At 41.4% G+C, this 27,395-nt stretch overlaps 2 protein-coding genes across 7 annotated transcripts in view; both read right to left on the bottom strand.

Moving 5' to 3' along the window:
• Positions 1-806: 806 nt before the first annotated feature.
• NEK3 (NIMA related kinase 3) lies at positions 807-23,690 on the bottom strand. Of its 6 annotated transcripts, XM_081814869.1 has the most exons (17): positions 23,539-23,576; positions 22,652-22,758; positions 20,596-20,768; positions 18,512-18,605; positions 18,327-18,424; positions 17,174-17,257; positions 16,325-16,392; positions 16,145-16,231; positions 14,066-14,120; positions 11,082-11,282; positions 10,615-10,687; positions 8,057-8,106; positions 5,038-5,137; positions 4,370-4,513; positions 3,762-3,896; positions 1,802-1,928; positions 807-1,385 (listed from the first exon to the last, which is right to left on the bottom strand). In XM_081814869.1, exons 3-17 carry the CDS (start codon positions 20,710-20,712, stop codon positions 1,301-1,303), a joined length of 1,518 nt encoding a protein of 505 aa, XP_081670995.1. In that variant the 5' UTR covers positions 20,713-20,768; positions 22,652-22,758; positions 23,539-23,576; the 3' UTR covers positions 807-1,300. The 6 variants fall into 6 exon arrangements, with proteins under 6 accessions (XP_081670995.1, XP_081670994.1, XP_081670996.1 ...); XM_081814868.1 differs by lacking the exon at positions 22,652-22,758 and having other exon boundaries at positions 23,539-23,690; XM_081814870.1 differs by lacking the exon at positions 22,652-22,758 and having other exon boundaries at positions 8,057-8,103; positions 23,539-23,690.
• CKAP2 (cytoskeleton associated protein 2) overlaps positions 23,580-27,395 on the bottom strand; it is a 19,466-nt gene continuing 15,650 nt past the window's right edge. Inside the window, exon 9 of the mRNA XM_081815501.1 lies at positions 23,580-23,722. Within this exon, the coding sequence (XP_081671627.1) occupies positions 23,580-23,722 (143 nt within the window). The remainder of the gene's footprint in view (positions 23,723-27,395) is intronic.

The raw sequence follows: 27,395 nt of genomic DNA, 5'->3' as shown, positions 1-27,395 counted from the left end.
TGAGAGGTGATGGGAAGGGCACCTCACCTCCATGGTATTCTTCCCCAAACCCTTGAGCTCAGTCTGATCACGAGGAAAATACCAGACAAAAAACTGAGGGACATACTACAAAATGCCTAACTGGTATTCCTCAAAAATGTCAACGTCCTGAAAAATGACAGATGGAGAGACTGTGAGAGAGCAGAAAAGAGTCTTGAAGGATGACGAGATGTCGAAAGGTAGATAAAGTGGGTGGGGTGAAGGTCTATACCATAGTTTTTGTACCTGAAGATTAAAAAAAAAATGGTTTCAATCTACAAGATGTATGGTTTCCATATTTCAGGAGATCCTTATTAATCATCCTACTGTAGATTCAGCTACTTCCCCTGGTTCTTCACTGGGGCACCATTCCTCATACCTGCTCAGGCTTCTGCTGTTTGCACACTTACCTCCGTGAGATCTCCAGGGAGGAGCCTCCTTCTTCTGGAGTACAATATGTCGCCTCACAATAGCATCCCAGGATGGAATGACAGGACCCAGCACATGCGTGTCAGGGTGACCCACACAAGTTGGCATCCCATTAGTCCATTAGTTCCACAGCACTCTCTACTTTCCAATACTTTCCACCTTTGGCCTATTTCTTTCTCCTGCACAAGACTGCTAGCTTCTGACAAGATCTGCCCCACTGCCCCCCCTTCCCACAGCTGATCCTCTGACCTGGGTGCCTCTGTGCATCCTGTGAGGGGTGGTATTTAAGGATGGCGGGTCATTGGGGAAGATCATGGATCACTACCCAGAAACAGGCCTTACTGGAAAACTGGGCAACATTATTTTCCAAGTAAATTTATTTAGATCCTCAAACCTTTCATAAATGTAAAAAGAGTTACACAGCAATTAAGCACCAATCGTAACAGTGCAGAAATAACATGATGGGCTGCTGCCATGGTCTCTGGTCAGCACCTTATGAGGAAGGCATTATCACCCTCATTTTAGAGTCGTGGAAACTGGGGCTCAAAGAGCTTAAATAATTGCCCACAATCACACAAACTGTAAGCAGTAGCATCCGATTTCTGTTCCAACTGCAAAGCCTGAAGCTCAGAGCCATTCTTCCACGCCTTCTCCTTTCAGTTCAAAAACTCATGAGAGTTACAGATTTTTTAAGCCTTGTGGTACTAATCAGGAACAATTTTAAATATTCACAGTTTCCCCCTCTTCATTCTGTGCCCAAAGAAAACTGAATCCCGTGAGCTGATATTATCCAAACATTAATTCCCCACTTTAAACATCTACCCCATGTGACAAAGGAGCACTTCCTTGGGCGTTACCCATCCAACACTTCTTGCCAGCCAGCTCGCTGCTTCAGTTCTGACACCCAGTCAGGCCTGTCGTCATCCTCCTCAAAGTCCCTGTGAAGACACAATTTCGATATTAAGCCTCCATAGCAGGGGCATGGTAAGTATTTTTTGGTGGCTCAAAGCAGAACACTACCATCACAATATTTACATTTTTAAAAAATGCGCTCCATAAGGCAACTGACCAGAGGAAAAACATTGTTAGCTCTTCCAAAGGAACACTTCTTTCATGTTTCTGTAAAATTTGCCAATAAAATCCAATATATTAAAAAATACTAAGTCCAAGCTGAACGGTTGAACTCAGGAATTCTATGATAATACCGTAACGCATTACTCGTCCCAGACAAAAGATCAAGATATGACTATTCATTTGTGATGTCGAGTAATATAACCAGCTCCTGCTAAACCTGAAATTAAGGTATGATTTTCACACACAATGGCCAGAGCCATGTAGGTATATCCCAACATACGTGTCCTCTGCATCCAGTCTAGGTTCCAGTCTCTCTGGGTCCAAAATGACAGAATCGTGACCTCCATCCACACTGTCTGACGCTTCTGTTTCTTCAGACAGGGGGCCCTTCAAGAACCCTTCTGAACCTTCAGAGGAAAATTATGCCAATTTTAACAGTAGTGGCGTAATTAGTGAATGTCGGACTAAAATCCTCCAAAAGCTTGCTGGCTCGCTGAGGACAATGGTATATTTCTTTTGTAGCACCTTCCCCATTACAGAGCATGATTTCTGGCATGAGACAGGCCCGTGAAGCATCAGTATGGGTATTAAATTTAAAAACAGTACTTTCTTCAAAAGAAAAATTTAGAAAATCATAATTAAAACCTTCAAATACAAGAACCTATATTAAAGTTATCTTTGGATCGTCGTCTTCCAGTTGTTTTTCTTTTGAGCTCCCCACCCCCAACTTTTTCCCATGATGGGGAATAAAATTAGGGAATGGAGACCACATGCGTGCTTTCAAAAAATTTTCTAGATGGCAACTGCTTTCAGATTTTTGCTCACACAACAATAACCTAACACAAAAATGTGGGCTACATCTTTACAAAACCCTTTCATAACAGACCTATGACATAGGTTTTGAACAGTGAACAGGGACCAGAAACAAAATCCAGGACCTACAATTGCTACAACAAAATTCACAACTGTTAACCTTCCTTAACACCATCCTTCTATGCACCCACCTCTGCTGGGGCACCTATGACAATCTGTGCACAGCTCTATCAGAACACAGCTCTAAAAATTCACCTACACCACTCTAAACCTCTCTCCTTGAGTGCTGGTCTCCCACCAAACTCCCCCAGGGAAGGAGCTGTGTTTTATTTATTTACTTTTTTTAAATCTTAACCTGGCATGTTTGGCACTCAATAAATACTGACCAAATAAACAAAGACAACTAAATCTGTTAAAATAAATATGGCCAAGATTTGCCACAGCATTACACGCTCTACTTGGCATAATTTATCTTAGATCTTCACTTAGCAAGATGGCTTAATAATTGAATTATCAAAATTATACACACATGTACACACCCTTAATGCAGTCCTTTGGCCTCGATTCCTACAGATAGTATTATAAAAGGTAATTTTGTGCAATTTTAGTGAAAATGTCTGTAGAAATGATAAAAAAATCAAATCCTAATTACTCCTCTTTCTTGAGGTCTATTCAATACAGCAGGATTCAAGCACAGAGCAAAAGAAACCTTGAAATTCCTCAAAGTTTACTATGATGGAGTCTGAACTGTAAAGTCAGTAAGGCAGTGGTGTATTTGCGTGGTTAAAAATGGGCTACTCTTCAAAGCAGTCCCACAATTATTAAAACAAGCAAACAAATAAGCAATTAAAAGTAATGAAGCTCCACGGGAAATTTTAATTAGAGCTCAATGCTGGCTAAAAAAGATGCAAGAAAACCTAAAATGTACGATGCTATGAATCATTTTATAACTTTAAAGTCAAAGTCTCTGGGAGGGGTGAATAGGGAATTTTCTTTAAATGCGTACATGCTTTCAGATTCGGAAGGTGGGGAAAGTTCTGGAGATGGATGGTAGTGATGGCTGCACAACGGAAATACACGTAATGCCCCTGAACTGCACACCTAAAAATGGTTTAAATGGTAAATTTAGTTTATGCATGTCTTACCACACTTTTTTAAAAAATCAAAGGGAAGGCGCCTGGGTGGCTCAGTCGGTTAAGCATCTGCCTTCGGCTCAGGTCGTGATTCCAGAGTCCTGGGATCGAGCCCCTGGGCTCCCTGCTCCGTGGGAAGTCGGCTTCTCCCTCTCCCTCTGCCCCTCCCCCTGCTCATGAACTCTCTCTCTCTCAAGTAAATAAATAATATCTTTAATAAATAAATAAATAAATTGAAGTAAAAATAAAAAAAAATCAAAGAGTTTCCACAGGTAGGTAATAGACTTGAGTCACCTGGTCTATATATTGTATATGTTTGAAACGCCAAGCTGAGATCTGCATTCTTAAGGATGTTCATCAGAGTTTCTGGAGTCTCTTTCAGCCACTGCTTACGGGTGTTATTTTCACTGTACTTTATTACAGAACCACCTAGTTGTGAAAAGGTGACAGTTAGGGCCACGTAAAAAAGATTTTCAGCATATATCTTCCAGACTGTATTTTAAGCGAAGTTAACTATATTTTCCTCTCTACTAGAATCTATTTCACTCACCTACATGAACACTGCTCTGATATGCAACACCAAATATCTTTTACAGAGTGACATTAAAACAACAACAAGAACAATCTCTAGCCCATTAAACAACCATGAGAAAATGCTCTGTAGTGGGCACCTGGGTGGCTCAGGTGGTTAAGTCTCTAACCCTTGATTTAAGCTCAGGTCATGATCTCAGGGTTGTGGGATCAACCCCCACATCGGGCTCCGCACTGGGAATTGAACCAGCTTCAGACTCTCTCTCCTTCTGCTCCCTCTGCCCCCCATCCCAATACTTGCTCTCTCTCTTAAAAAAAAAAATCACCTAAAGAAAATGTTCAGTAGTGACAGCGTTCAACTGACTACTAACCTCTCTCATCCCCGGCTGCTAAACTGGAGGAGAGTATGTCTGCATTTTCCAAAGCCGTGAGAGCTGTGCTGGGGACATTTTTCTCCCACTGTTGCCTGACAGGACTTGGTGAACTGAGTTTCCTCAGATGGACTGATTTATTATCTGATTTTAAAATGTAAAAAAGTATTGCTAAGCATATTATTTATCATCTATATGAACACATATACTTGAACAACTACATAGAAAGAAGTCTTTCTTTTCTCTTCCAAACTCAAATCCACTCACAATGTTCTTCAAGTCTAAGCAGTAAAGGGAATGAAAAAAAAAAAAAAAACCTCCAAATGAAAAGGTAATCTTTAAAGTGAATTTTTAAAAACACATATATATATTATACAATGTACAAGAATGAAGCCCCAAGAGGTTGTATATTTCTGCACATGGTTTCTATGACAGAGAGTGCAAGAAATACTGTTTTTTTCTAAAGGCTCTTATTAATAAACATTATTCTCTTTTTTTTATGAGTAATAAAGTATTCCTATACCATTAAATAAATCACTGGATAAGCAAACAAAAATCTGCCTGTTCACTTGTTTATGACACCTATGACCTAGTAAGATGAAAATTAATATTCCTTCCATATTCCCCAATTCCTTACTTATACAACAATTAGAATTTGAATAACTTACCTTTTTCTTTGTTTACTGTCCCCAGTGTACTTTCAACTGAATTTTTATTAATGTTTTCTAAGTTAGTGTGACTGTACTTTCTAGCTTCTTCTTCCCTTGGCTTTAAAAGGGATTAAAAATACAGATTAAAAATGCTTAAAATGCTACAAACAAAGTTAAAGTAGGCAAAGTCAGCTATCTTAATTTTAAATAAAGATTAATGAATTTAAAAAACATTAATAACCATAGAACCCCATACATCACTGTATGTTATATGTCATACATATTTATATGTAAGTTAAAAACCATATACATACATACATATTAAAGTCATATATATTTCTAATCCTGATTTTTTTTTTAAAGAGAGAGTGAGAGCAAGGGGCAGAGGGAGAGGGAGAGAGAGAATCCCAAGCAGGCTCCATGCTGAGCGCAGACTACGACGCGAGGCTCAACTCACAATCCAGAGATCGTGCCCTGAGCTGAAAACAAAGAGTCCGACGCTTAACTGACTGAGCCACCCACGTGCCCCTATATTACTAATCATTAATATTGATCAATGCAAATATGAAGAGGATATATAAAATAACAGAGGTATTTGAGAGGTCTTTATAGAAGCAATGAGTAATGAAAAATTTCAGTATGGTTTGCTGTATTGGGCTTTTCATGCTGGAATATCAAAATGAGATTTTTTTTTTTAAAGATTTATTTATTTGACAGAGAGAGACACAGCAAGAGAGGGAACACAAGCAGGGGGAGTGGGAGAGGAAGACGCAGGCTTCCCGCCGAGCAGGGAGCCCGACGTGGGCTCGATACCAGGACCCTAGGACCATGACCTGAGCCGAAGGCAGATGCTTAACGACTGAGCCACCCAGGCGCCCCTCGAAATGAGATATTTTATAAAGTTGCTATATATGGTCAAAATGTTCCCACTTCACCTGAGTGGCTCAGTCGGTTGAACATCTTGATCTCTTGATTTCGGCCCAGGCCATGATCTCAGGGTTGTGAGATCAAGCCCCATGTAGGCCTCCACAATTGGCAGGGAGTCTGCTTGAGATTCTCCCTCTCCCTCTCCCACACCCTCCCTCTAAAAATAAGTAAATAAAATCTTTAAAATGTCCCCACTTAATTTGGTATTTTTCCAAATTATCTAAGCTCCTGATTCCATGAAATATAGTAACACACTGTCTAGATGCCATTAAATCTGCATGTATTTTGAGAAGGAATACATTTCCTATGCCTAGACAGTTTCCAGCATATAGGTTCTCAGTGATTTGTGGAGTGAATAAATAAACAGTAGGCTGTAGCTGGAACTTTGTTCTTATTTCTATACAGTGGTTCTCAGACTTCACTCCCCACCGCGCGAAGGGCCCCCCCATAGACAAGTCAGAATCGCGGCGGGTAGTGGTGATGAGCAGTTTTTAAAAGCCCTGAGGGCATTTTGATGTTGCATCCAGGCCGATGGTCACTGCTGTACGGACTACAGCCTCAAAGAGCGCTCCTGGCTCGGTGCCACTCGGCTCTGCCCTCACACCGTCACACCTTGCCGGCTTGCCCGGGACCTTCTTCCTACCTCAGCTCTTCCCTTATCTGACCAACTTTCTGGCTCTCTCTTCGTTCTGCTTACATTTTACCCTCTTTTCATCTGCGAGAACACATGGATGTGTCCACTGTAGGGGGTATTAAAACGACAGGGGTGGTTGCCTGGGACAGGGGTCAGGACTGTCTGCAAAGAGCCCTGAGGAAACTTTTTAGGAGGCTGGGATTTCTAGATCTTGATTGTGGTGGTGGTTATATGACACTATAAAATTTCCAAATTCATCAAACTCTACACTAATGGGTAAATTTTACTGCATATAAATTGTGCCTCAATAAAGCTGGAGAAAAAATAGATATTCTCACACAAATAAAAAAAAAAGTACAGGGGCAGGATCTATTCCATTGTGGCAACATAATGGTGGGATGCTGTTATTTATTTACTGCCAAATCTCCATTCCAAAAAATTTGACAAGTTTAATTATTAGTACATTCCATAAATAGAATGATTTGTTGTTAGTACATTTTCTCTTTTTGGAATTAAAAGGTGGATGAAGAAAGAAAAACAAATCATGAGTAGGGCACGATTTACTGGGTTGAGCTTGACAACACTCGGAAGTAGATCCGCTGTTCTCTTCAGGCCTTTACTGCAGCTTTCGTGTCAAAGAGCTCACAGCCGCCCAGAGCAAAACAAGACAAACAGGACCTTGAATGCCAGGCTGAAAAATGTCAACTTGGTCTGTCAGATAATGGGGAGGCAGTAAAAGTTCCGAACAGAAAGACGTCAAGAGCAAAATACAGATCTATGGCCATGGATGAACCTTAAAAATACTATGCTAAGCAAAATCAAAACAAAACAAAAAACAAAAACCTACGCTAAGCAAAAAGATACAAAAGGACAACTATTGCATGATTCCGCTCCTGTGAAATATCTGGAATAGGCACATTTATAGAGACAGAAGGTAGGATGGAGGTCACCAGGAGCTTGGGGTGGCGGTGCCGGTCGGGGAGGAATGGGGAGTTACTATATAATGGGCAGAGTTTCTGTAACAGGGTGATGAGAAAGTACTAGAAACAGAGAGCGGGGATGGTTACCCAACACTGTGAATGTGATTAATGCTGCTGAATCGTATGCTTAAAAGTGGCTAGAATGGGAAATTCTGTGTTATATATGGTTTACCACAATGACAAACAAACCAAAAGCCAAGCTAAAGCAAGATGTTCATGACTGAAAGCAGAACACAGTTCTCTCACATCTACATTGAAACCACTGGTCATCAGTAATTAAAAACAGAAAAACAAGGCACATGAACCAAATTCTCGGGGATCTCCAGCAGCTCAGCTGACGGCGGGGGCGACAGCCACCAATTACTTCTTGTGCCAAAGGCCGAGAAACTGCTGGCCGGGAGGGACCAGGCCCCAGTCTTACAAACATAACCACGGAACCCAAGAGAGGGGAACCCAAGAGACAGGGGTTTCATAAACGTAATTTCCAAGCTCTTACCATCGTGGTTGCTTCATTTTCCAAAGCTATCTTGCTTCTGCTGGGGTCTGCTTAAAAAGAAAAGAGAAGGTAGGAAGAGAAGGCATGCAGAGGCTCACGTGATTAAGTTCCTCATGTGATGTGCAGAAAGCCCAAAAGACAAACGAAGTTTTTGAAGTCCAAGAGCCAAAGCCTTAGCCTGAATAGTGATATCAAGCTTTACCCACCAGGTAATTTATTTTTTTTATTTTTATTTTTTAAGATTTTATTTATTTATTTGACAGAGAGAGACACAGCGAGAGAGGGAACACAAGCAGGGGGAGTGGGAGAGGGAGAAGCAGGCTTCCCGCGGAGCAGGGAGCCCGATGCGGGGCTCGATCCCAGGACCCTGGGATCATGACCTGAGCCGAAGGCAGATGCGCTTAACGACTGAGCCACTCAGGCGCCCCTATCCCACCCGGTAATTTAACAGAGGCTGTTTCTGCTGTTTTATTCCTAATGTTAACATCTGAAAGGTAGGGCATCGCGATTCACTCATGCCTGCCCATTTAGGCACTAGAAGCTGAGATACTCTGCCTCCCTGGGAGGTCACTGTCACCTCCAGCTCAGGCTAGCTATGGCGTCTGTGCCTTTCCTGACAGCTATGACAGCCCATGGAGCAGGGATCCCTCGTAAGAAGGGAGCTGCTTGTTCCCTCACGAGGCACTGGTGGCGGCAGTCAGCGAGAACCCGGGCGCGATCCCTTCGGGAAGAGGGGCTGATGTGCCCAGTAGAGCCCGGCCCTCCATGCTCCTCATTCATTCAACATTGTAAAAACTTTCTGTCGAGCACCTGTGATGACAAGTGCGGAGGATAGCACAGGGAGTGAATAAGACACAGCCCCTGCCCTGACGGAGCGTTCACTGTTCTGGCGGAGACGCCAGCAGACACACGGTCTGCCATGCTGGCCTTTCTCCACTGGTTTATTCCTCTTTTTTAGGAATGGTAAGACTACACTTAGCCAAACTATTTTGAAACTTTTCTTAGACTGGCTTTTATTGTTGTTGTTGCCTAGCATTTTAAAACTAATTTCCCACTACCCTGGGATGCGGACAAAAGCTACAAAATAGTACCTAACGTAAAGTTAACACTAAAGCAAACTGTGGGAAAAAAGGCAATTGGCTACCCCTTAAGGAATGGAGAAAAGCCTGAATTACAAGACCAAGGGGTTTGCATTACTAAAAGGATATACAATCCTACAAAAATAACATTTAAAATTGAACTGTCAGAAAACAGTAGGGTTTTTTTTTTTTTTTTTAAAGATTTTATTTATTTGAGAGCGAGAATGAGAGACAGCATGAGAGGGAGGAGGGTCAGAGGGAGAAGCAGACTCCCTGCCGAGCAGGGAGCCCGATGCGGGACTTGATCCCGGGACTCCAGGATCATGACCTGAGCCGAAGGCAGTCGCTTAACCAACTGAGCCACCCAGGCGCCCCAAACAGTAGGGTTTTTGAGTGTTTCTTGTGGAGTATGTAAGCCCGAGAATAGTGGGTACCAAACAATGAAGGTTTGCAACATGTCTCTACAGTGAGTGGATGATCTATTTCTGTCTTCTCTCTTACTCTGGTCGAATCTACCATCTTCGGTGGATCTCATCAGATGGAAGGTCTGAGTCATTGATGACAAATAAAAAGGAACAAAAATAGGGGCACCTGGGTGGCTCAGTCGGTACAGCCTATGACAAGTCTTACTCTCAGAGTCGTAAGTTCGAGCCCCATGTTGCGCATAGAGTTTACTTAAAAAAAAAAGAAAAGAAAAGAAAGGAAAGGAAAGGAACAAAAATAGCTTTGAAAAAATTAAGAGATGACAACTTCCAAAGAGACAATAAATTACATTTGAAATTTGTTCAGGATCGACTAAATATGTATGGAAATTTTGTGCAGCTATTATGTGGACAGTAGACAGTTTCAACTCTTGAAAAAGGCATTTATTTATTTATTTATTTATTTATTTATTTATTTATTTATTTAAAAAAGAGTTTATTTATTTATTTGTCAGACAGAGAGAGCACACGGACAGGGGGAGCGGCAGAGGGAGAAGCAGACTCCCTACTGAGCAGGGAGCCCAATGCGGGACTCGATCCCAAGGCCCTGGAATCATGACCAGAGCCGAAGGCAGATGCTTAACTGACTGAGCCACCGAGGTGTCCCAAGGCTCTGCTTTTTAAAATTTTGTTTACCAGATGGTTCTTTGGACACTTGAGGATAATTTCCTACAAGATTAACATTGTATTTTCATGGTTAGATTCCCAGGCCAGGCCACAGAAGCCTTCTACCTGACCAAAGGGAACATGGTACTAATAATGAAACAGAGAACAATCTTTACATCATTAAAATCTCCAAACTAGGCTCTTTGATCCCTGGAAAATTAAAAAGTATAAAAATCAGCACAGAATTACATCTGAAATAGCAATAAGAAAATTTTAATTTCAGGAGATCTCTGAAATTGTCTCTAGTAACTTGAAAATGATATTTTTCTTTTTTGTTAAACTACATTTTAAAAGAAAATTGAACAAAAAGTAAGCGTTCTAAAATTCTTACCTTTTTTCCTTGGTGTACTATGCTTAGAGTTTTTGGTTTCTTCTAATACCTGCTCACCATATTCTGTGATGATCTGAAAATTTCAAGTAGAGAATTTAAAGATGTGAGGTAAGGTACACTTTTCTTTAGACACTGCCACAATGTCATTTAATTATCAACATTTCTTCCTCACAATCATATTTACAGTTGAAAAGTAAAAATGCCATTTAGAAAATACCTATAATTTAGACACACAAATAGACGTTTTTACACGTGTAGAGAAAGATAAGGAAGGTTACACAAATTCTCCCTGTGAGTATTCTCAGGGAACAGCATTATAGAAGGGAGAGGAGGGAAAGGAAGTTTTTATTTTTTGGTATATTCTTCTGCATTATTTGAATTTTTACAAGCATCTACTACATGTTGTGTTTAAAAGATAACGAACCATTTGACCTACTTGAAAACCACTCCCAGTCAATCTAACATACCTCTGGGGGTAAGCACTTGCGGACAAGCCGAGCCAAAGAGCCTCTAGAGAGCAGTGTTGTAGCGGAAGGGCGATGTGAGGGATTCCTTTTAAACATCTGCTTGATCAGATGCTGGAGTTCACAGGAGTACTGAGAGGGCAGTGGGCCCAGGGACCCCTGACATATTTTGAGAATAAGACTTTTCCAGCTGTTTGCCTGAAACTAAAAAGTAAAACTGAACTGTAAGAACAGAGACAAGGCAAGAGTGGAAGAAATTATCAGCTCAGTGGAATTTTTATGAATTAATTTAATTTTATAAAAGTATCTGCTGCCTGGTCATTTTTCTTCCCAGAGGGAGCCTTAAGGTACTATTCAAAATCTTACGGTGGGTTCAGAAGGAAGGTAAACATAAACAGTGCAAAACCTTCCCATCTAGAGAAAGGGTTAGCATTGATTCCAGCTTTGGATACTTTATCACTTATAATCAATGTGTGTGCAGATACACATTTTTAACATATTTTAAAAATCAAAGTAATGCATACGTGTAGCTTTTTAAGAAGTCAATGGTACTAACAGGCTTACAATAAGTGTAACATCCCTTTGCTTCATTCCTCCCCAGAACCCCCTAGTCCTGCCCCCTTGTGATATGCACTCCAGACTATTCCAGCTTTAAACGTCTACTGCCAGATCCCTTTTACCTTTCATGTCATCAAAGTAGCTATTAAAATTTGACAAGCAATAGAATGGGAATCAAAATGACATGCCAGAATAACATGTAAAAAAATCTTCACTGTAGAATAAACACCGAAATTAACATTAGGTGTTAGTCTTGGTGATACTTATGTAAGAGCATGTTCGCATTCTGCCTTGGAAATGCACCCTATTAATAAAATATGCAAGTGAAGATATGAAAAAGGAAAAAAAGTCAACATATAACAAGGGAAAAATTCAGGTAGTGAAAAATGAGACTGAATCTGCTTTGTCTCTGGCTTTTGAAACATTATACCAGGTTTCTGCATTTCCTAAAGGTTTGAGAACTACTTTTGCCTCAAAGCAGATGAGAGAACAGATTGTGTGCCAAATATCAGGGCACTTAATTCTTATTCTTGTTAGAAAAAATAAGAACATGTATATGAAAGTTCACCAAAAAAAAAAAAAAAAAAGAATCAGGGGAATAAAGAATATAATAAGTAAGATACTGGAGTTTTAAAAATAATCTTATTTGTATAAAACAGTGGTTCTCCACTTGGGCTGCACATTAGAATCACCTGTTTTAAAGATTTATTTATTTATTTGAGAGAGAGAGAGACAGAGCAGGTGTGAGCAGAGAGAGGGAGAGGCAGAGGGAGAGGGAGAGAATCTCAAGCAGACTCCGAGCTGAGCTGAGAGCCCCACTCAGGGCTCAATCTCATGACCCTGAGATCATGACCTCAGCTGAAACCAAGAGTCAGACGCTCAACCAACTGGGCCACCCAGGCACGCCTAGAATCACGTGTTCTATAAAATACTACTGTCCAGGACACCCTCATGGGTTTCAATTCAATTAGTGTGGCATGGGCCCAGGCATCGCCATTTTGCAAAGTCTCCCAAGTTGTTCTAACGATGCAGCTGACGTTATAAACCACATACATTCGAGGAAGACAGCATGTGGTTTCAGTGTGAGTGCCTTTCACCTAGTGGTGGTGAAGGCTTTTTCTCCATCATTCACTCTCATATTTCTCAGGCCCATCTGTAAAGATGCTTGCCGGGGGTGGGTGGGGATGGGCGAAACAGGTGGAGGGGATTAAGAGGCACAGACTTCCAGGTATAAAATAAATAAGTTGCAGGGATGAAAAGTACAGCACAGGGAATATAGCCAATAATATCGCAATAACTTCATATGGTGGCAGACGGTAACTATGGTTACCGTGAGCATTTTGTAATGTATGTTAAGTGTTGAATCACTATGTTGTGCACGTGAAACTAACATAATACTCTATGTCAACCATATTTCAATTAAAATTTAAAAAATGAAAAAATGCTTGGTTAGAGCTAAGTTTCACTCTGTACCCAAAGGACAGAATTTATTTCTATGAAAAGCTAAGACTTAATAGGGACGAGTGCTATGATTGTTCGTTCTGTGTAATAAATAACTGCTAAATTAGCCGGCCAAATTATTTAACCTCTTTTTTGTTAAACTAATTCTTAAAATATCTTGAAAAAAATAAATATAAAAATGATTTTTTTTTCACAATAGCCAAAAGGAGAAAATAACCCAAATGTCCAACAACAGATGAATGGATAAACAAAACAAGGTATAAACACAGAATGGAATATTATTCAATCATTGAAAGGAATGAAATTGTGACACGTGGTACAACATGGATAAACCTTGAAAACATTATGCTACATGAAATAAGCCAGACACAAAGAGAAAAGTACTGTATAATTCCGCTTACATGAAATATCTAGAATACGCACATTCTCGGAGACAGAAAGTGGATTAGAGGTTACCAGGGGCTGGAGGGGAGGGATGGGGATGGAAACAGGTATGAATTCATCTGTTAGAAGGCGGAGGAGGGTCAGTAATGGATCCTCCACACCAAGAAGGTACTTTAATACTGAAAAACAAAGCAAGCCACTCCATACCATTTACGGAGAGTTTTATGCAGGGTAATTACCAACAGGGGCAATGGGCTGGGGGCAAGATGGGCAGGGGAATGCAGGGCTTACACAGCTATTCTCTGCCCTATTCTCCACCCCTTCTCCACAACTATCTGGACCTTAACCCCCAGCTTCTCTGAAGGGAGGGGCATGGTGGTGAGGTCACGGGTTAGTTATCCAAAGTGACACCACCTGTGCACCAGAGGGAAGGACAAGATGGCAGGCCAAAGATGGAGTCAATGCTGTCAGCGCTCCTACAGCGTCCGAGGGAAGCACACAGCCAAGTGGAATCTGGCACATTACTAAGGACTTAGCCAGATATGACAAGAGGCTGCCTTTTCCATTTTACACACCATACTTACTGGATGCTTAAGGGTACAGAGCTCATACAGAATGCATCCCAAGGACCAGATGTCACTGGAAGCATAAAGAAGCAACGTAATGACAAATGGGTTATGAGTGACTATATGAAATATAAAAGAAAAGAAAAACGAAAAATTACCTTCAATAAGAATAAAAATCACCAGTAATTCCTAGCTATTAAAATAAAATACATAAGTGTGATCTAATACTTAGGTACTTACTAACAGTAATGTTCACAGTAAAACTCTCTGCTCCCAAGCCCCTACCCTCCAAATCAGGGTGGTTCAGATATCATTTCAGCAGCATTTGGTACGGGAGGGAGTATTCGTGGACTCAGACTGGGATAGTTGGAAGAAGGGCTTTAGGAGTCATTCAGTGTACCTTCCACCCAGACCATCTGGGAGCAACCCCAGGCCTTTTGATCACACCTCCTGATAAATAGCTCTTTACCTTGGGCACAGCCTGTGCCCCTGTTGGATGGCTCAAGGAATAGTGGTCTTCCTTACCAAAGCCAAAATGTGTCTTCTGGGAACGCTCATCCTTGTTAGCTCTACATTCCCAAACGAAGAGAATAAGACCACTCATTCTTCCACAAAACAGTTCTTCAAAACTCAAACAGGAGTCCTATAGCTTGCCCCATACGCCCACCCTTCTTCATACAGAGCATTTCTGTTTCCTCCATCATTCTCATTACCTAGTTGTCATGCCCCAGACTTTTTCTACGTGATATTCTTTGCATTTTAACTAATGGCTTTAATCAATGGTTTCCCCCAACTTTCGATTTTTTTAAAATTTCAAACGTACAGAAAAGTAAATGTCCACATGCTCTTTCTTAGACTCCCCTACTGTTAAATTTGCCACGTTTGTGAGCTGTTGCCCTCTTCCATATATATCTGAACTTCTTGAAAAAAAGACTGCAGACACCAAAGACTTCACCCCCAAACATGTTAGCATGTATCTCCTCAGAGCAAGGATACTCTCCCTCATAAACACAATACCATTGTCACATCCAAGAAATTTAACCTTAATTCAATAATATCATCGAATATTTGTCCAAACTCAAATTTTCCCAATCGGCCCAGTAAGTTCCTTTATAGCTACTCTGTCCCCAATGCACTCAATTTTACTCTTAAAAGAAACTATTCAGTATGGATTATCATATTCTTTCCAGAAATCAGCTCGACAGAAGGTAACAAGAGCCTGTAGGTGTTTCTATTTCTAGGAATTCATGCCAAGAATGTGTTACAAAATAATGACCTATTTATGTACAAAGGTCTATTAATCACAACACTGTTTATGATACTGAAAATTGGAAATATATCATTAGACCAACAACAATATTTGTGAAGAGTTTAAATATGTGGTGATATGAATATGATATAATATAAAATTTTTTAAAAAGCAGGATGCCAAGTTATATATAGAATACATAAACTAGGTTTAGGGGGGAAAGTGAATGGATGGAAAAAACACCAAAATGTTATTAACAGCAGTGAAAAAGTAGGTGACTACCATATCCTTTCTTGTATATCTCTGTATTTCCAATACTCCCCCTGCTCACCCACTCCATCAATGGGCACGTTATTACTTATAGTCAGAAAAATACTATGTTTTAAATCATAGGGTCTTAACACCATCTTCTTTTAATTAATGAACCTATCAGTCAAGTACTTATTACCAAGTCCTGCCAATATTAACTCATTGACATAATCCAGTGGTTCCCGAATTTTGCTGCACACTGGAATCATTTGGTGATGCTGGAAAATTACCGCTACCTGCTTCCCACCTGAGCTGCGGGACTTTTACAGGTGAGAGCAGCAGAGTGTGAGAAGCAGTCATGTCATTCATACTGTTCCCTAGAAATGACTAGCCTTTCCTTTGGCATTTACATTTAGCTCCTTTCAGCTCTGATTAAAACAGTTAGAAAACTGTGACTTTCATCTAGAAGCCTGGGCATTTAGATTCTACACTGCTTTCAAATATATTTTTCAAAAACCAAACCTGACTTGTCGGCTACAGTGCCTGTCACCAAGCAGTCATGCCTGGGATTTCTTGTACCAAGTGAAAACATTACTTACCTTTTATTGTTGTAAGGCATGTTCTCCCAAATTTCTGGCGGCACGTAATAAGGTGTTCCCACATATGTACAAGCAAATGCCATAGGACTAAAACCATAAAAAGGCAAAGCACAATTACAGCGCATTCCTGAATAATGGATATTTTGATTGCTGTCACTACTACAGAATAGATATACATACCTGGAGAGAAGACGGGCAGATCCAAAATCTCCCAGTTTTACTTTTCCATTTTGGGTGAGGAAGATGTTCTGCATTAAAAAAGAAGGCTGAGATTATGTCTTGCATCATTCACCCACAAGGCAGAGATCTCCGGAGAAGCTGTCTTTCAAAGCCTGCTGATGATGGAGATTAAGGGTAGAGATGCTGACAGCTGAGTCCCGGAGCGGAACACAAAAGGATAAGATACGCTCTTGACAGTTACATGTTCCTCTGCTTGGGAATTCAGGATCACTGCTTAGAAATCAAACAAGTGAGCATAAGATTTTATCGGCAGACGGGCACCTGGGTGGTTCAGTCGGTTAAGCGTCTGCCTTCAGCTCAGGTCATGATCCCAGGGTCCTGGAATAGAGTCCCGCATGGGGCTCCCTGCTCAGCAGGGAGTCTGCTTCTTCCTCTACCCTTCCCCCTGCTCATGTGTGCTCTTACTCTCTCTCTCTCTCTCTCAAAAAAATAAAATCTTAAAAAAAAAAAAAGACCATATCAGGCAGAGCCTGATGGAGTGCCTGGGAATGTGTCAGAGGGACTCCATGGGGCAGGTCCAGGTCTCGACGATTTACCTTCTGAGAACGTACGGTCTGGTCTTAGCACTCGCAAAGAGAGCTTGAAACCTATTAACATACACTAGTAAAGAGATTTAATGATCTTTCTCAGGTAGTACCTTACTTGGCTCGTATAAATATTAGGTTGACAAATGTTTCCAGGCTAAATGAAAATGTCCCAAAAGGAAAGAGAAGAACACAGACAAAAGACCGAGTGGAATAGTTTTTGTTTCTGTTTTCGCTTTTAGGCCCCAAAAGGTATTCCACTTACCTTGGACTTGATATCTCTGTGTAACACACGTTTCTTGTGAATGTGATTTACTCCAAGGCACATTTGTGTAAACCAATTAAGTATCTGTAAGGAAAGAGCATGCAGTAACTACAGGAATGCAGTAACTGGTTCGTGTTAACCCCAAATCCCAAAGAATCGTCTCCAGGCATTAGTTGACCTGGATTTTCCGTAATGTAAGTACAGAACCCCTAAAAATTACATACTTCAACTAAGATTCCATGTTGCCTGGAGGAATTCAGAAAAACTGAATCCCATGTTCCATCATCTTGTGTATGATCTAAATAGCAATTTAGTTCAATAAAACTCCCACTATGGTTTTCTTGAATTCAACCAAACAAAAGTATTTCTTAAATATATATATAAAGGTAGTTCACCACTAAGGAATGAGTATGTTACAACTTTCTGTAATCATTATGTCAGATTTTCATTTGCCTTTTCAGAATGTTAATTTATTAACATTAAAAGATTTCATTATATTGTCAACCATCCTGTGAGTCAGCATTTTCTTCTTATAAATCCCTAGTCAAGAGTACTCAGAATTTCTAAGTACCTAGGGAACCTATAATTAAATATCAAACTGATTTTTTTTTTCTTTTTTGCTATGGAGACTCATTCATTTGAAGCCAAGGTTGATCTCCTTCTCTGGAATCCATATTTTTAACAACACAACTTCTAAATAAAAATATTTATACCAAATGCTTTTATAACACGTTATACCCTAAATCAAACTAAGTCCCACTCAGGGTGTTTATTTAAATATTTTCCTTAGTCAAGTCATTCCAGTAATATTTAATACACAATTTTCCTTTAAAAAGGCAGGAAGTACCAGACTTAAAGGAAAGTGCTAAATTGTAAAAGGAAAAAGTGTGAGAATAGGTATTCCCATCACACAGGAATTTGGGCTTCATTCTTCTGATGCTCTAGTCATGCAAAATAAACTGTCTTCTACAATGTCAGTACAACAAAATTTAAAATTTGAAATATATAGGACAAAATAGGACTAATATCATTCTGAAACTCTTCTAACACAGAAGTTTTATTCCTTGATATTTTATAAATATATCTATTGAACTTGCTGAAAATACCTCAGGCAGCCACCTCCTGCACACAAAACAGTAGCACCATATCTTACCATATCTTCAGGAAACAACTTTCCTTTCTGATGCTTTATCTTTTGCATTAGGTCCCCTCCATCACAATATTCCATCACAATATACAGGTGTCCCTCAGCTAAAACAAACAGAAGACTCTTGAGGAAAGCCTCGTGGCCATAAAATAAATTCCACAATGTATTTATTTGGGGGAACTCATATTTACCTTCAAATGATTCTTGAAAGGCAACAATATTGGGGTGTCTCATTTTGGCTAACAGAACAGCCTCCTTCCTAGAATTCTGTGTCCCAGAGAGAGACTAGAAGAAGATTTAAATAGCATAAATGGAACACTTCATTTTAAAATGGATAGCTTTGAGAGCTTTATAGAAATACAGTATACAGTTGACCCTGGAACCACATGGGAGTCAGGGACAGTGATACCCCGCCCCGTGCAGTCGAAAATCCACTTGTGACTTTTGACTCCCCCAAAATGTTAACTACTAATAGCCTTGGAATAACATGCAGAGTCAATTAACATATATGCTGTATGTTACATGTATCATATAATGTATTCTCACAATAAAGTAAGCTAGAGAAAAGAAAATGTTACAGGAAAATCACAAGGAGGCGAAAATACAGGATTGTACTGCATTTACCAAATGCAAATATTTACAGGATTGTACTGCATTTACCAAAAAAATCTGCATATAAGTGGCCCCGTGCAGGTCACACCTGTGTGGTTCAAGGATCAAGTGTGGTTTGTATACGTCAATGCCAAAGGCAGTTTTATAGCAATGCACTGTGACCCAACTTATGTTTATCAAACTCTAGGAGAAAACGTGGTGATTTTTCAATTATGGCTATATTTTGCATGCTAAAGCTGACCCCTTATATCCTTACAAGTATAGAATGTAAACCAGTTTTCACATCATCCTCATCATAACTGATGTGGAGAGCCAGCATGCCATTAACCATAGTATATCCCTAAAGAAAAACTAAGGCTCTCATGTCTTACTGTCTGCATCACGTTTCCAGCCCACTGGCCCAGATGAAAAAGAGACTGGTTTGTTAGTGCAGTAAGGATGGAAGAAGATGGTTTACAAAGCTAGTTTCCAAAACTGTTTATCCCCTAACTTACTCTCCAAGCACAAAATCCCGAATGACTTATCTTTCAATTAAGAAACTGCCGTTGGGGGCGCCTGGGTGGCTCAGTTGGTTGAGTGACTGCCTTCGGCTCAGGTCATGATCCTGGAGTCCCTGGATCAAGTCCCGCATTGGGCTCCCTGCTTGGCAGGGAGTCTGCTTCTCCCTCTGACCCTCCCCCCTCTCATGTGCTCTCTCTCTCAAATAAATAAATAAAATCTTTAAAGAAAAAAAGAAACGGCCGTTGGAAAAAAAAAAAAAGGAATTAAAAAAAGATATTTAAAAAGGGGGCGCCTAGGTGGTTCAGTAGGTTAAGCCTCCAACTCCTGATTCCAGCTCAGGTCATGATCTCAGCGTCTTGAGATGGAGTCCCCTGTTGGCCTCTGTGCTCAGCGGGGAGGCTTGAGATTCTCTCTCTCCCTCTCTCTTTCCTGCTTGTGCTCTCTCTCTCTCCAAAATAAGCAAATCTTTAAAAAAAATGCAAATTCACAGGTCCATCTGGACCTATTCAACCAGAAACTCAGGGGTGGGTGCAGCAATCTATGTTTTAACCTCCAGATGACTTTGAAGCCCACTCGAGAATCACTAAAAGAGGTCAAGAACACCATGGGGAAATAAATACTTAGAATTCTGAGAATTTTATTAAAATGTATTTTTTAAAAATTGATTAAGATACTCTTAAGCAGCCTCCATGGCACAAATTCTTTCCTGTGACAGCTATGATAAACAAGGATAAGGCAGCACCTTCCTCACCTTCCAGGGAGATAAAACCCAAAACTGATCCACAAAATAGCTTCCCTGATACCAAAGGTTACATGTTAGGTTTTTGCTCTTCACTGTATTTTTTTATGCTCTATTTTCATTAATATGGCACCTGAGCTGCTTCTGGCAAAGCTTCTTACCCTCTTAGGTAGGCAAAATTGGAGATTATTCATTGAGATAAAATAAACAGCAATCGCCACCTAGACTATTTTTCTCCCTTTGTGCTAATCACAAAAATTACCTAAAATCCATATAAAATACATCAAGACCTTGTAAAGCTAATGAATAAACCCATTACATCTTTTGCACGAAAGAGCAATTCCATGTTAAATCTCAAGAACTCATTTTCTTGGGCAAATTACATGTCCATTTTCAACTTGAGCTAATGGCTTCAGCAGTGACCTTGGGAAGCCTTATTTCCTTCATGGCAAACAGCTGATTACTGCTTTCTTGCTGAACCAGAAGGGCTCGGCCGAAGGAGCCCTCTCCGATCACTCTCAGGACCACGTAGCCATCCATGCTGGGGCACCACGCAGTCCAGCTCCACCAACACGGTCACCACGACCTCTCCCAAACTGTATTCAAAAACAGAAACGTTGACAATTAAATATATTTTCTTTTTTTTTTTTTTTAAAGATTTTATTTATTTGACAGAGAGAGAGAGCGAGAGAGGGAACACAAGCAGGGGGAGTGGGAGAGGGAGAAGCAGGCTTCCCACCGAGCAGGGAGCCCGATGCGGGGCTCGATCCCAGGACCCTGGGACCATGACCTGAGCCGAAGGCAGACGCTTAACGACTGAGCCACCCAGGCGCCCCAGACAATTAAATATATTTTCAAAAGGCAGAATGAATTCAAAGTAGCTCAAAATCACCACGATAGGACAACAGCAATTTATTCCTTTATGGGCTGAACAGCTAGACCCTGAGCACCCATGCCAGGTTTTACAATCCTGAATACAAAATACATTTACAGACTGTACTGCATTTATCAAAATAACCGCATATAAGTGGCCCCGTGCAGTTCAAAGCTGCGTTGTTCAAGGGTCAAGGGTGGTTTGTATACGTCAATGCTAGAGGCAGTTTTATAGCAGTGCACTCTGACCTCTCATGGTCCCTGCTAGCATGCCTGCCCCAAAGCAGATGGGACCTCAGACCTCAACAAATGTAGGGTGATGAGTCTTACAGAAAGAGCTATGCTGGCATATGGCAGAAATATCCAGAGGAGTCGGGAAAATGATATTTAACTGAAGCCTGAAGGATGAATGGAAGTTGGCTAGGCAATGGGGGGAGGGAGGGAGGGTGATGTAGGCAGAGGGACTGGCCTATTTAAGAGCAAAAGAGATTGTGTTCAGTTCAAGGAATTGAAAGAGGACTGTCACAGGCTGGTGAGGCAGACAGGGCCTTATCTGAAGGCCACTGTAAACCAAGCTCGGGTTGCTGGATTTTATCCTTGGGGTAATTAATGTGCTGTCTCTGAAGGATTTTAACCAAGAGAGCATATTAGAAAAAAATCACTCACTCTAGCTGCAGAGCAAATGGACTGCACACAGGAGAGAACAAGAGGGCTGAAATGGGACTCCAACAACAGAAAAGGCGGGAAAATGGCGATGGAGTGGAATGGGGTGGTGGCAATGGGGACGAAGAAAACGAAAGGAAATATGTGGAAAGAATTGGCAAGATTTTTGGTGACAGATTTATGGGGGACAAGCAGGGAGAAAGGGAAAAGGTAGACCTCCCAGGTTTCCAGTGTAAACTGGGTGAATAATACCATTCCCTGAGAAAAAGGAAAAGCACAATGGTTGTGAGTGTGTGTGTGTGTGTGTGTGTGTTTCACTTTTCTGGCAAGTGGGAGTGTGGCATGGGTGCCGAATGGCATGGTGAAGGCAGACATTTGTTCCTTTTAGGATCATGTTGAGCTGGAGATGCCTGGGATTAAGAAGAGATAAGCAGAGTCTTTGAACTTCAGTCTCCCTTTCCGTATTTCCCAGATGAAGCAGCTAGCTGGATTGGTTCATAGGTAAAGGAGACTGAATATAAAGTTCCTAACACTTTGCCTGGTACAGAGGAGGCCCTGGATAAATGGTAGCCATTATTATTATTAAAACCTTAGCAACATGATGCATTAAAAAAAAAAAAACAATGGAATGAATTAACTTAATTTTCAGAAAGCCTACTTGTAGTGTTTGTTTTTTTTTCTAATCACACCACAAAGAATTATGAGGAACAGAGAGCACAGCAGGTAAAGCAAAAATCACAAACTAAAACCTACACTACAGCAACCTGTAAAAATGTCGTTTGTATTCATGTGTCATAGAACCACCCTGCAACTTTAGAATTAATTTCTCCATATTAACCAAATTAGAGGCATTGTGTTCAAAAACAATTCTTTTCAAGATCAGTCAGGTCTTTCAGTGTATTTAGGGATCTGAAAGAAAAAAGTTAGTGGCCCTTGGTAATACCTGATTTAACGAGGAGGCCAAGGGCGCCTGTGTGGCTCAGTCGGTTAAGCGTCCGCTCTCAGCTCAGGTCAGGATCCGCCCTCAGCTCAGGTCATGATCCCAGGGTCCTGGAATCGAGCCCCGCATCAGGCTCCCTGCTCCGCGGGGAGTCTGCTTCTCCCTCTCCCTCTGCTGCTCCCCCTGCTCCTGCTCTCTCTCTCAAATAAATAAAATCTTAAAAACAAAAAACAAAATACAAAAAACAAGGAGGCCAAGTTTTCCCATATTTCTGTTCTTTTATTCTTCAGGGTCTTTATTCTATGTCATGGACAGTAACCGATAAGCAAGAACCACCACTGACTTTTCTTAGCTGAAAACCAGTATTTATTTGGTCCTTTCTGCCCACATCTGCCCGTTACTCAATATGACAGCCGTAAGATCAGTAAAAGACCTGTATATACTGAGTCTGACGAAGTCCCTTTGCATGCTCCTCCCAGTCAAATACGAGTAAAATGATTTGGAAATGGCCAGAAGTGGGCTCACGGGGGAGAAACCTTGGCGCGCAAGCTGAGAAGGCATGCACGCGGGGACCGCACCACGGGGGAGGCCAGCGGCGCGCAAATCCTTCCTGCCGGGGACCCCGCGCCGCCCCCAGGCTGCCACCAGCGCTGGACCCGGCGCCGCGGCGGGCGCCGAGACGACAGAGGCGGCGGGGGCGGGGGGGGAACCTGCGGGCGAGCGGCCCAGGCCCGGGGCGGAGCTGGGGCGGGGATCCGAGAGCGCCGAGAGCGGGTCTCCCACTCGCCCCCACCGCGCGGGGGCGCCGCCCGCTCCCCAGGCCCCAGGCCTCCACCATCGGCCGCGTTCCTTCCTCCAGAGGCTCCCTGCCCGGCGGCAGGACCGCTTACCGGCTTCCCCGGCGACCGGAGCCGACCCCGGCGTCCCCGGACTAGCGCGTTTCCGCCGGGCGGGCCGGCAGGTCGTCTCTCGGGTTGCCGGTGAAGGAAGGTTCTCGGGTTGGGCGAGAGGCGCTGTTATCGGAGTAGCCGGGCCTACTAAGGGCGCGTTTTAAAACTGTAGCTCCATAGCGCCCTAGAACAATGCCAGTATTTTTGAGGGAAAGTGTCTCCCAGCAACATGAGTTTTGCCTCCAGTTTAAGCGATAAGTTTCTCGGGCTCAGCACTCCGCTTACTAGGTGTGGGCTCTTGGGCAAGTGTGGAAGGCGGAACAGTGAGTGGCCCCCGAAGAGATGTCCACATCCTTCTCCCTGGAAATTGTGGGTGTTAGGTTCCATGGCAAAGGGCAGTTAAGACTGCAGGTGGAATTAAGGTTGCCAACCAGCTAACTCTAAAATACAGAGATGATTGGATTTTCCGGGTGGGCACCTCCAAGTGGAAGAGAGGGGCAGAGTGGTGGTCAGAGAGAGATTTGAAGATGGAGGATAGGGCCACCAGCCAGGGAATGCAGGAGGCCTTAAGAGGCTGGAAAAGGGGGCGCCTGGGTGGCTCAGTCGGTTAAGCGTCTGCCTTTGGCTCAGGTCATGATCTCCAGGGTCCTGGGATCAAGCCCTACGCCTGAGCCCTGCATCAGGTTCCCTGGTCACCAGTGAGTCTGCTTCTACCTCTCTCTCTGCCCCTCCCCACCTGCTCTCTCTCTTGCTCTCTCAAATAAATAAAACCTTTAAAAAAAAAAAAAAACTGGTAAAGGCCAGGAAACAAATTGCCCTCTTGAACTTCCAGAAGAAACACAATCCTGCTTATATCTTGATTTTAGTCCAGTGAGATCTAATCCAGATTTCTGACTTGCAGAAGAGAGTACATTTGTGTTGTTTTCAGCCACTGAGTTTGTGGTGATTTGTTACAGCAGCAAATCTAGGAAACTCATACAGCAAGGCATGGCACCTACCTCCTAGGAGTATTGTGAAAGTCAAAATGGATATATTAGAATATATTTTGGAACAACTTCTGGTTCTAAGTGCTGAACGTGTTTCACCATAAAATGGTAGAGTTAATAGCTGATTATTCTGTAAGTGTAGTGATAAGAGCAGGGTCTCTGGAGTATCATCTTCTTTCTGAATGGCCAACATTTGCAACATCTGCTCTGCTTGGTTTCAATTAAAGAAAAAAAAATAGAACTATACATGCCTATGCCCAGAATGCTGCTACAAGCTGAAGTCTCCATGAAGTAACGCTCCTGCTGATTAGCCACAGGCACAGACTCCAACCACTTTATATTCCTGACAGCATTGCAGCAAAAGTCATAAAAACACCCAACTCTTTTTTTCCCCCCGGCCAATGTCCATAGTCATGAAAAGGACTTTTTATCTTGTTCCATGAGTGTATTAGTTTGCTAGGGCTGCCCTAACAAAGTATCACAAACCGAGTGGCTTGAACAACAGAAACGTATTGTCTCACGGTTCTAGAGCCTAGAAGTCCAAAATAAGGTGTCAGCAGGGTTCTTGCTGAGAACTGAGAGAGGGACCTGTTCTGGGCCTCTCTCCTGGGCTTGTAGAATGCTATCTCCTCCCTGTCTCTTCACATCGTCTTCCCCATTATAATGGATTAGGAACCAACCCTAGATCGGTCTGACTTCATCTTAATTAATTATACCTGCAATGACCTTATTTCCAAATAAGGTCACATTCTACTGGGGCTTAAGACTCCAACATATCTTTTTTGGGGTGACACAATTCAGTCTATTAAGGATCAGCAAGCACAGACTAGTGAGTATGGAGGAAGAAATAGTGAGAACAGATCTGACCCCTTTTCTCTCCAGCAGTTGCCAAGGTGTGGATCCCAGTCAGGGGAGCTTCTGAACTGGGCAGTGACTGGAAATTAAATATTACTATAACATATACAAGGTACTAGGCACTGTTTTAAGTCAGTCAATACATGTGAAGTGCTTAGAGTAGGACGGGATAAGTGTTAGCTATCAACTCATTTTAATCTCCAAAACAACCCTAAGGCTACAATTATCTCTGAGGCACAAGAGGCTATTTGCCTCAGGTCCCACAGCTAGCAAGCGGTAGAACTGGTATTAGAACCCAGGCGGTATGACTCAAGTCTGATTCTTAACCACTATCCTCCAGTGTTAGATGTTGCTTGCAGTGGTAAACAGTGTGAAAAGGTAGACCAAGTTAAAAAGTTCCCATGTAGTCTTAATGTTACATTGATCTAGGTCAATGAAAAGTTCCTTATTAGCTTAAACTAGAAAAAATACAAGTTGTAGAACCATACATGAAGTATGGTGCCATTTATGACCAACAAAGCAAAACAAAACCTACAAAATCCACACATACGCACACGTGTTTATATGTGTATAAGTCTATGTATATGTTAAATACACAGAAAAAAATTGGGGAAGTTACTATAATTATTAGTAACATTTAAAAAGGGTGGTGTGGTTGGAGTAGAAAAATTGTGCTTTCCCTGTATTTGGATTGAACAAGAACATATTCGGATACACAGTGAGGAGCTATAGAAGACATCAGGCAGGAGTCTCCTTGCTTTTGCCTGGGTAGTCACTTCATCATTCGGTTTACTGGTCACCTTTACTCTGCAACCTTCATATGGTCACCCAGTACCTCGTGTTTACTTATTTCAGGTCTAACTACATAGAAAAGACTCAGTTGATTCCCAAATACCTATGGAAAGGACTCTGACAGTCCAGATTGGGTCAGGTGCCCATTCTGGCCAATCAACCAGGGGGACAGCCAGAAATTATGACACAAAAATAACAGAGGCGATCATCTCTACTTTACCCCTCGGAAAGATGAGGTTCAACTAACTTCTCCACAGTCACGTAACTTTTAAGGGAAGGTAGGAGCTGAGATTTTGAATGTAGATCTGCTGGACTTCAAAGCTCATGTAACATATATTATATGCTTGGAGATATTTAGCTTGGAACAAACCTAGGTCAGACACGTGATAACTGTTCTTAAGCACCTGAAAGGGAGTGAGACCCATGTCTGTAAAAGTTAGCACTAGGATTATTTAAGGAGACAGATTTTTCCCACAGCTGAGGGAGGAGGGGGGGAAAAAAGCACTCTGTGAAACTTTTCCAAACAGAATGGTTTATCTCAAGTTCCCTCTCACTGAGACATTCCAAGCTACTCTATATGGCCAAATAAACCACATGGTATGCTTATTATAAAGCTGAGAGTATAGGCCAGCTTGAAGTTTATTTCAAAATGGCACATTTTGCACCATTCATACAAAGTACAAAAAAAATTAAGGTAAACCTTTCGATAAACTTATAAATTTTTCAAAAGGAAATATACCATTAAGCACATATTTAAGTATTAAAAACCCCAAGTCAAATCCAACCACAATGTATTTCAAAAGCAAGGTTCAAATTTCACTGTAAACAGCATTTCATATTTGTTGAAATAAATGTCACTGAAACATCGTTATACAGATATATTTATTTATAAATATTAGGAACACAGTTTATAAAAGAATAAAACTCCTCTCTAGAGCATAAGACAACAGAACAAAGATAGGTGCTATTATACAAATGGAATGAGTGAACATAAGACTGTGATTTTCAAGCACATTTATATTACACACAGTTTTAAAACTATCGAATCTTTGAAACTATAGAATTGGTAGAGGATGTATTTAGGTATTAGTTTGGAGACTTATAAAACAATTTTAGGGCTGATACTTAATATGTGGGGAGAAGAAACTGTTTATATAACTATCATGTTTCAAGGGACATGACTTAACAGTAAAGTTTTTATTATATTTTATATTAGTTATATTT

The sequence above is a fragment of the Leptonychotes weddellii genome, chromosome 3 (genome assembly GCF_054177405.1).
Source record: "Leptonychotes weddellii isolate Sample4059 chromosome 3, ASM5417740v2, whole genome shotgun sequence".
NCBI lineage: Eukaryota > Metazoa > Chordata > Mammalia > Carnivora > Phocidae > Leptonychotes > Leptonychotes weddellii.
Note: the sequence above shows the minus strand (reverse complement) of the source record. Positions and strands in the feature narration are given on the sequence as shown.

Bases quoted from the DNA above. Each gene is read 5' to 3' on its own strand.
- NEK3 (XM_081814868.1), bottom strand. From the start codon at position 20,712: ATGGATGGCTACGTGGTCCTGAGAGTGATCGGAGAGGGCTCCTTCGGC. The intron at 16,393-17,173 runs GTAAGTGGAATA...TTTTTAATGCAG, and splicing joins ACAGAGATATCAAGTCCAAG to AACATCTTCCTCACCCAAAA. The intron at 14,121-16,144 runs GTAAGTAATGTT...TTATGCTTCCAG, and splicing joins ATGCCTTACAACAATAAAAG to TGACATCTGGTCCTTGGGAT.